The sequence below is a fragment of the Ceratotherium simum genome, chromosome 3 (assembly GCF_057802395.1).
Source record: "Ceratotherium simum simum isolate JZ-2026a chromosome 3, ASM5780239v1, whole genome shotgun sequence".
Lineage (NCBI taxonomy): Eukaryota > Metazoa > Chordata > Mammalia > Perissodactyla > Rhinocerotidae > Ceratotherium > Ceratotherium simum.
The window spans coordinates 63344773-63354721 of record NC_141902.1 but is presented as its reverse complement, the minus strand read 5'-3'; the positions used below and the strand labels follow the sequence as shown (position 1 = coordinate 63354721).

Here is a 9949-nt window from a genome sequence, read left to right as displayed (position 1 = left end):
GCATCATCAGGACCCCTCCCAGCCCATGGAACTTCTGCAGCCCTTCTCTCTCAGGAGGAGAAAATTCTATAGTCACGGCTGAGAATGTCTGGACAGATATTAGGCAGTTTAGTGATTCTAAAACTAGTGATTCTAAAAAAGCCCCTAAACCTCTCCTTTTTTTCCCCCAAACAAAATATTTTGTAGAACCTAGCCTATAAAACAGATAAAAACTGGGGCTCTTCTGGTTAAAGTGAGGGAGGGGATCCCTGCAGCCACCCCACTTCCCAACGTCTGCCCACCTCATTAACTTCTGCAAATCCCAGGACCTGCTTAGAGCACAATTTGAAAACCTGACTGGTTTATGGAAAGAGTTCATTCCAGTGCCAGAAGGCCTAATTCTGGTCATAACTCACCATTACCAACTTGTGTGGTGGTGGACAAACCACGTAACTCTCTCTAGTCTTTGGTTTCTTCATCTACCAAATGGGGATAATTTCCCTGCTCTTCACGTTGTGTCTTGTCTATGAGTCCATAGATAAGACAGTGCTTTAAGCTGAAAACACAAAAATAAGGTGGTGTTGGTCTTGTTTGTACCTTTTGCAGTGCGTTAATGGGCAAATGATCAGTTGCGTTTCCAGACTTTCAAAAAGAGTCTTTTTTGCAATTCTATTCCAACATCAAACTCTGAAATGGGCTATCTGCCTTATTTCCTCCTTTCTTACAACTGAAGTCTCCCTCCTCCTTCTCGTGTCCCCATCTCTCCATGTTCCCAGAATTCCAGGGTCTACCTGCAGGCCGGACCTTTGGAGTCTCCATCTACCTCTTCTCTCTGCCCCCTACTCCTGCCTCAGCCCCTTCTCTGGTTACCCCAGTCTCCTTCCTGCAGAACCTCAGTTCCAGCAAGGGCACTCCCAATGAAGGCAAACTCTACCCCACTATTGGGCCAGCCCTCCCCCCAAACTCCACACAACCTAATTCTATTTAGCCTTCCACCTTGACCTCTTTCAGAGTGGGCCAACAGCTACTTTTGTGACTATCTTCCAGTGTAACACAGGTGCCCGGAGGGCCGAGGCCTGTTGTCCTCACAGGGCATCCCAGGACCTGTCCAGAGCCAGCCCTTCACAGAGAGACTTTATTTGAATGACTACATAATTGCTCATTTGTAGGGTGACCTTTAAAATGGCTTAAACTCTACACAAGGTAGAATCCCAGAGTTGGTTTTTATTACTTTCTAGTAGAGAAAGCACTGAGAATAGAGAGAAGAGAAGGAAAGGGGTCTGAAGACCCTGATAAAGGGTTTGAAGACAGAGGGTCTGAGTGCAACAACCACTCCTTCTCTCCCTGCACACGTGATACTTCCTTTCTTGTATCTCAGTTTGCTCATCTGCACAAGAGGGACATAGAGAATGACTCAATGTGTTAAGATTAGATGAGATGGCTTATGTCAAGGTTCCTCAACCTCAGCACCATCGGCATTTGGGACCAGATAATCCTGTGTTGTGGGGGCTGTTTTGTGCACTGTAGGATGTTTAGAGGCATCCCAGGCCTGTACCCACTAGACACCAGTAGCACCCCTACCGTGAGTTGTGACAACCAAAAATGTCTCCAGATATTGCCCAATGTCCCTGTGGCAGCAAAATTGCCGCCACTTGAGAACCACTAGTATATGCGAACACACTTGATAAACAAACTCTTCACTATTATTGCAAGCATGTGACACATTTGTAAATTCATTTACTGAAGGATATAAAGCTGAGAGCAGACTTGGAAGTGAGAATCAGAGCTGTCAGGCAGATACCCTCTCCTCTCTCCTTCCTCCGACCACCAAAGACCAGGAGTGCTGGGTATGAGTCCCGCCTTAATCATCCGGGCTGACCCAGAGCGCTCCCTTGCACTGGCCTCGCTAATTCCTGCAGCATGGGCCTCACTCTTGTGAAGTTGGAAGCATTAATACCAGCAAAATATTTCTTAATCTCCTAAGCCTCAGCTTTGAATCCTTAAAAAGGGAAGAAAGAAATGGCACAAATCTCTTAATTAGGACACCCAATCACTTCGATAAATATTTACCCGGTCCCGCATGAGGCATGGAAACCCTGCGCCATCAGTCAATAGAGGTCAGCAAAGTGCACCTTGAGAACGGCAGGATGCAGTTCAGCTTGGCTTTGGATGGAGTACGGGGAGAATGTTTCCAGTCTGATGCTTCTGCTAAAGACAGGTGAGCAAACTCATTCCATGCCTCTTCTGCACACCTGCCCCCACAAAGTCCTAGGTGGATGCAAGAGGCTTATTGTAAATCGTTGCCTGGCTTCTAGAGCTTTCTGGACAGAGGTGGTGACCTCTTCTGTCAGTTGGGCTACCAAACCATCCCCAGCATTCTCTAGAGTGTCCTGGCTGGGCACCTTTGCCCCTCTCTGGAACTCTCCCCTTTCGTCTCCACTTAGCCACACCAAGGGCCACCCTCTACAGGCAGCTTCCCTGATCATCAACCCCCATCCTTCTACCCAATACTGCTTCCCTGCATAGGCTGTATTTAGCTCTTAGGGCCTACATACAGCCTGGAATTAGGGGTTGTCTGGGCTTGTGTACGTCCCAAAGGCAAGGGCTTCCTTTAGATTTTGGTACTTCCAAAGGGGTCTTGCATAGAGTAGGCTTTCTGTAAAGTGTCACCAAGCAAGCAATCAGGTGCCACTATTCCCATTATACAGACGTGGAAAGTGAGATGCTGGGAATTTCAGGGTCTTGCACATCCTCAGCCCTACTGATGCCCAGACTGGGGCTGCCACATAGTACCGATGAGTGGACTCCTCTCTCCTGACCTTAGTGGCCTTCAGAGACAGATTCATTAGAGCCTGAAATGGAAGTGGGGATGAGGTCAGGGGTCTTAGGAAAGCAAGCTAAATGCCTTGTCAGGTAGTGAAACAAAGAAAGGATCCAAGGAAGCAAAAAACACCTTGGTGCAAGCTGAGGGGCAGGGAAGGGTTTCTGCTGGAAGTATTTGCTCATCCTGGCCCCCTGTACCCATGGAACTTCTGTCCATCCTTCTGGGCTGCACTCAAGCTCCAGCCTTCCAGGAAGTCCTCTGAGAACCCTGCTTCACAATTCCTGTTCTCCCTCAGAACCAGACTACTTTATACTCATACACTTCATGTTTGTGGCTTCTCAGAAATGCTGTGGACTCCACTGCTGTCGCACGCAGTCAGATTCCTCTGGCTCCATCCCCCCACACCTCCCCAGGGCTTAGCTTTGAATTGCTTTGGATTCTTTCCTCCCCCTCTCCCACACACCTCAGGGGTCCTTGGGCGGTAGGGATGTCCAAGGTCATCTGAGGACCTTGATAAAGAATGGGAATTCCAGAGAGGGAGGGCAAGGCCCAATGACCCCAGGAGAGCCTTGCGGGAGCTCAGGGGAGGGGAGCTGGGCCTTCCCACCTGGGCTCGATTACCTGTATGTATAGAATAAGGTTGGGGCTACTGCCTGGTTTGCTCCCCTACGGGCTGGGACATTAGACCTTCCTGTCTCCTGCAGGCACCCAGAAAATTGAATCACCGGATGGCTCTCCATCATTATCACAGCCACCATAGCTAACTGTTATTGATCACTTAATGTGCCATGTTCTGTACTAAGTACATTGCATGCATTATCTCCATCGATCCTCCAAACACTCCTCTGAGGTGGACAGGATTGTTATCTCCACTTTACAGATGAGGAAATGGAGGCTTAGCAAGATTAAATAAGTCTCACAAGGTCACACAGCTTGGACCAGCCAGAGAACTGGAAAGAGGGGTTGGGAGACCCTGGGAAGTCCCTTGACTTCTCAGAGCTCTGTCCCCTTCCCTGAAATGAGGTGGCTCCAGGATGAGGTCAATAGGGGGACCCTCTGGGACTTCCTGGGGCCCTCCAGTTTGCTGCGGTCTGTCCTACAGCCCTGATCTGTATTCCCAGGAAAGCCAAGCTTGTAGAGACAGTGAGGCGTGGTGGCGAACACTCTGGAGCCGAATTGCCTGGGTTCAAGTCCGTCAGCCACTGAAGTGACCTTGGGCAAGTCATTGTACCACTGGTCACCAATTGCCTCCTCTGTAAAATACGGGTGATACTGACAGCACCCAATTCATTCATTGTGAGAGGATTAAGTGTGTTAATATTTGACAAGTGCTTAGAACAGTGTCTGGCATAGAGCAAGCACTGTGTAAGAGTTTATTAAATAAATCAAAGTTCCTTTTCCTCTTGCTCTGTGGTGCTGTGCTCACTTGTGGAGGAAGGCCTGGGATGACTGGTGGGCAGCAGGGGTGAGGGTAGAGGGACAGAACTGCCCTAGCAATGGAGTTAAGGGCCCACAATCAGAGGAGCCTTACAGAATCACCCACAGCAGGGTGGGCAACGCAGATTTCTCTTCTCTTTGGGCAGTCCTAAGGGGAGGCCTCTAAAAAATCAAAGCCAGTGGAGGCTGTAGGGGAAGGGATGACAGGGAGAGGCTCACAACCCCACCCAAGGCACTGGGGTCACTTCCTCAAATAGGAGGCCACAGCTCAGGCTGACCCAAGCCAGACCCTTCAATTCCTGAGAAAAGGAGAAAACATGTATTAACACTCTCTCTAAAGTGTTTGACAATGCTTTTTAAAGAACCAGAGGAGCAGCTCTCAGAGCTGGCAAACAGCTGCCCACCAACCACCCTGAACCCCAAATGAGGGCTCCCCAGGCCGCCACTCTGTAAATCCAGGCCGGGCTTTCTGTCTCACCCGGGTGACTTTTTTTTTTTTTTAATGTGCCAGGAATTCCTCTCCCACGTGGGGTGGACTCCGAGGTACTCAATTAAGCAGCCAATGAAAAGTCAGCTCTCCGGTAGCAAATGACCCTGACACTTCTTGTAACATAAACAGTTGAAACGTTTCCAATTAGAACTGGAGACAGAGACGTTTGAACTCTCTCTCCACTCCCCTCCTTTAAAAATAATTGTCAGGCGCTTTGGACAGGGTGTTGTATACATGTTTTTTATTTTCTTTTCTCTTTCTTGATCATAAAAGAAATTTAGTTTTGTCCTTGTTTTTCCTAATTTGTGGGGTGGCATGGGGGTGGGGTAGGGCGACGGTGACCTTAAAGGGGTGCTAGCCTCGTTACTTACCTCCCCACCCCCCTTCCGGCCCTGAGCTCAGGCAGCCCCGGAGAGCTGGGAGAGACGCTGGGTGCGCAGTGAGTGGGAGCCAGAGGCAGCCGAGCTGGACCTGTGACCCTACAGCCAGACCCTCAGGAATGGCTGGCAATGAATGAATGAGTGAATACGAATGCATGAATGCCTTTCCTTCAGCGAGTGCTCGCATAATCCAGCTCCTGCAAGCAAAGGGGGCGCTGGGGTAGGCTGTCGAGTCAGCTGCCCTGGATTCGAATTCTGCATCTCTGCCCACCTTGGGGCAAATTACTGAGTTTCTCAGCCTCTCTTTTTCACTCTATAAAATGGGGCTACCAGCCAGGCCGCTTCTCTCCGGAGTGAGGTGAGGATGCAGAGTTCTCTCCTGGGTAGCAGTGCCCTGCCTTGTACTTAGTAAGCGTTCTAGAGCCGTTGGCATTGCTGACTGCGTGACAGGGTCCTCCAGCCCGGCCGGGCAGAGGAGGCGGCGCTCTGCCAAACCACGTCCATCACGCGCGGCCGCCGGCTCCTCCAACGTGCCGGGCCGGGTGCTGGGGCTGGGGTTCACAGGTGAGCTCGGCGTGTCTGCCCTGCTGGAGCGCCCTGGCTCGTGGGGCCCCCAGGAGCGCGGACGCCGGGGTAGGAGCAAGAGCTGTGCTCTTCGGTCCACAGTCCGCGTAGACCCGACTTGGGGCCCCCGGGCTCGTCGGCCGACTGCGGGCGGGCGCCGTCGGAGCCAGTCCGGAGTGAGACGGGGAGAGGGAGGCCGGACGAGGCGCCGAGTCCCGGGCATCTTGAAGGCATTGTGTTTAATAAATCCGGGCGAGACGCACACCCGCTCTGCTCTCCCCCCTCTCCTCTCAGCTCCTAAATCGAGACCTGCTGTGGGACCCCCAGTTTATGGGGGATCTTAAAACCCCCTCCACTTTGATTAGCAGCTTCAAAGAGCTCCCTTTAAAGTTCGCCCCCCTCCCCGCCCCCACCTCCCCTTTTACAGACCACCCCTCCCCCATGACTCCTTCTAGACTTCTGGATGACAACAACAAAACACTTAATGCAAGTTTAAGGGGGCGGGGGGGATCTTAAGGCTTCCTCTTGAACGTGGGCCGTAGAAATTACCTATTTCAGGCGTGCGCAGGAGCCGGAGAACCGTGGAGTCTGCTTTTTTTTTCTTTCTGTTTTTTCTTTTCTTTTTTCTTTCTTTCTTTTTTTTTTTTTTTGTGGTTTGTGTGTGTGTTTTTTTACCTTTTATTATTTAAATTGATACGTTTCATTACTAGGGAGAAAAATTAAATATTCCTTTGATACACAAAATCAAATTGATATTTAGCCTCTGCTTACTTTTTTATGCATGGCTCCTTTATACCACATGGTAGTGACAGATTGTTTGAGCTGGAAGGAAAAGCCATTCAAAGCTAATTAAGCAGCCATTCCAAGCACTATTTGCAAGCGGGAGGCTCAGAAGCCTCGGCATTTGTCAGCGCTCCCCCATCCCGCGTGGTTTTGACTGACAGCTCTGGCCGCGGACTGACAGCTCCCGGCAGTTTCACCAATCAGTAACGGAGAGTCCCATCAGCGGTCTCTGATTGGTCTGCCGGGCCTCGCTCGGGGGCGGGGTCAGCGGCCCCCACGTGGGAGCGGGAGCGAGAAAGGGGCGGGGCGGGTAGGAAGCGGGTGCGCCCACCCGTGACGTAAGGGGGAGGGCAGAGAAGGGGGAGGGGGAAAAGGAAGCTCCAAAGAGGAGCCATTTTGTGTCTAATGAATGCTGCGGCCAGATGCTCGCATCTGTGGAGCCCAGCTTCTCCCCACCCCCTCTTCGGTGCGCGCCGCACACGATTTATGTTTTTATTTAGGAGAATAAATAAATGAAGAGAAGAGCGCGTTTCGGGGCTGGCGGCCGGAGCGGGCGAGGGGAGGTGCAACTCCGAGGCGGGCACTCACGTGTAACTCCCTGCGCACCGGCCTCCGAGCGCCCGCTCGCTCTCAGCTCCTCATTAAGATGCAAAAGCGAACTCCGGCTCCTAATGAGGGGAAAATATAGATCCGGGGGCGCGCGGCCGGCTCGCGCGCGCCCGCCGTCGCCGCGGGGTGTGTGCTGCTTCGCGGACATGCCCGGGAGGGACCCGGGGGTCCACCTGGGCCCGCCTACCTGCGGTGGCTGCGGGGTCTGGGGTGCGGCCGCTGCAGCTTCTGAGCAGCTCGAGGGCCGCGTCCCTGTGGCCCGGGTGCCCTGAGGTAACCTCGAGCGCAGGAGATCTAGGCTATCGGTTTGCGGGCAAACCGGCCCCCGGAGTCAAGTGGCCTGTGCGACCGCGCGGGAGCCCTGGAGGCAACGGCGGGGGTGGGCGAGAGTCTGCACTTCCCGGGGCGTCGAGGCTAGCGGCCGAGACACCCACAGACTCGCACACGTGCCCCTCCACAGGCTTCCGCCGACGCTGTGACACTGCCGCAGGCAGGCCGAGTAAACCGGGTCGGAACTCGGAGCTCCGGGCCGCGGCGGTGCCGGGCCGCCACCCCATCCCCCACTCGGCTCCCCCGGCCCCAGCGCGCAGTTGCCGCAAGGGCGTCGCTGTCCCCACCGGGAAGGAGCCCCGAGGGGGGACAGCGCGAACTGAGCCGGTCGTCCGCGGGCAGCCGGGCCCTTCCATCTGCGCTGCCCGCCGAGCAAGAGTGCCTCAGACTTCTCGCAGGCAGCCGCCGCACATCAAAGACGCTGTTTATTTGGCTTTCTGAAAAGAAGGACGAATGAACAAAGAAGAAAAGCTGGGGGCCAGTGGGGGGTGGGGGCGGGCTGGGCAGGAGAAGGGGTAAAGAAAAGGGCACCCTCAGTTCCGAGCAAATTTTTTAAGGTGGGAGGCAACTTTGGGAGCCTCCATTTTATCGGTCCTAAATCTTGTGAAGTGAAAACATTAAAGTGACAAAGTGATTCTGTTTGTTTTATAGTATCTAATTGGGCTGCTTTGCAGACCTAATGAGATTAGAGGGAGGAATCGTTCGCCGCCACTGCAGAATAAACTGATACATTACTACCAGCCACAGGTTTTGAGGACTGTACCGCTTGGTTTTTTTTCTTTTGTTGTTATTCCTCTGTCTTCTCTCTTTCCCCCTCCTGCCAAATAATTATTTGCTAGTAGATCGTGGGAAAAAAAAGGGGCGGAAAAAACTCTAGCAGCCCAGGACTATAATATATATCTATTTATTATATGTCTTTCGGTTAATTCCCGATCTGAGGAGCGCTGTTTTTCACTCCCATGCGAAAGTCACCAGCGGGTAGGGCCTGATTGCTACTTTTCATGCATAGTTTTAGACACAAGAGGGCATTGTGACGTCGCGCCCGGCGGCGCCCAGTCGCAGGCCGAGTCCGGCTGCCCCACGTGGGGACCCCGCGTTCCCATTGGCCAGCGCCGGGCGAAGCTGCCACATTATTTTGTTACTTTTCAGTCCCTATTTGGAACTGCTCTCGCGGCAGTTCAGACCTCGTGCTCGTCCCCCTCGCCTGTCTGTGTGTGGTATCCGCAGGTCCGGGGCACTTTTTTGGTGTGTGTGTATGTGTGTGTGTTGGGTGTGTGTTTAGGGGGTTTGTCGGGGCGCGGAGAGGAGAGCCGGGCTGAGGGGAAGGAAGGAAGCCGCAGAGCTCCTCGGTCTCGGGCTGCGTCTCCTCTCCAGCACTCTCCTCCTGCGCGCTCCGAGGCGGCGGCGGCGCCGAGCGCTCCTCGCTGGGGACGCGGCGTTCGAGCTGGGAGCAGCGAGGACCCCTTTGCGGAGGCTTCCTGTGCCCACTGGAGTTAGGATGCCTGGGAGGTTGATTTGCACCTACTGAGCCCGGAGTTTCCTCCTCGGCCCTGGGAAGGTTTGCAGCGGCGGCAGCGGCGGCAGTAGCAGACGGAACAGCAGGCTCTCCTCTCCGAGGGGGGGCGTCGAAGCGCCCGCGCCTGGCTCCCGCCCTTACCCTCCGGCGCTCCTGCGGCCCCAAGCCGCCACCTCGGTGCCTGCCTCCTTCCTTTTCTCGCCGAGAGCCGCCTCTGGGATCGGACCCGGGCGCTCCGGATGCTGGGGCTGCCCCGGCGCGCCCCCCTCCCGGCGCGACGCGCTGAGTGATCCGGCGGGGGCCAGCGCTCGCCCTAGGAGGGGCCCCCGGCCTCGGGACCCCGCGCCGGACCCGCCGGGGAGACGACGATGTCCGCGCAGCCCCCGGCTCTGACGCGCTCCACGCAGCCGGGGGAAGGCGGCCGGCCGCAGCCCGCCGAGCCCTAGGCGCACAAAGCCCGCGCCCGCCGCCCGGCCTCGGCGCCCGCCGACGACTTTGCCGCCTGCTCCACGGCTCTTTGTCTCCACTTGGGGCGGGCGCCCGACTCTGGGATTTCGCTGCGAGAGCGGGCTGGGGGGGCCGGGGGCGAGCTCTCGGTTTCCCGGCCGCCCCCCGCTCGGGCTTGGCTCCCCCCTCCCCCGCACCTCCCCGGCCCGGGCTCTCGGCGCTTCCACGCTCTTGGAATCACGACCCCTCCCTGCCATGTATCCGCAAGGCAGACATCCGGTGAGTAATTGCAACTCGGTTTATTTAAGCATCTATCATGGCAGGGTGAACAAGGCAGTTTATCTGGCACCTCCATTTTGCTTGTTGCTACCTTTACGGTGTGTGTGGTGTGTGTGCGCGCACTCACACAAAGGGGATGGGGATGGGGATGGGGCGGGCGCCGTTGAGAGAGGAGGTTAATTCCGCCCGAGTGGCGTGGGGGGCTGCCTGTGTTCCAGGGGAACTGTTTGTTTTCACGCTGCCCCCCGCCCCCTCTCCTAAGTCTCCCAACTCACCCGGCGGGTCTCCCCCGCCCCCGCCTTACTTGGGAA

General features: G+C 55.0%; 1 protein-coding gene across 7 annotated transcripts in view; it reads left to right on the top strand.

The window, feature by feature from the left end:
- The first annotated feature begins 9471 nt into the window (after positions 1-9471).
- Positions 9472-9949, top strand: part of TLE3 (TLE family member 3, transcriptional corepressor) — a 49100-nt gene continuing 48622 nt past the window's right edge. For all 7 annotated transcript variants that reach the window (XM_004421756.3, XM_014780871.2, XM_087428616.1 and 4 more), the window contains exon 1: positions 9472-9638. In XM_004421756.3, the coding sequence (XP_004421813.1) occupies positions 9615-9638 (24 nt within the window). In that variant the 5' untranslated portion in view covers positions 9472-9614. The remainder of the gene's footprint in view (positions 9639-9949) is intronic.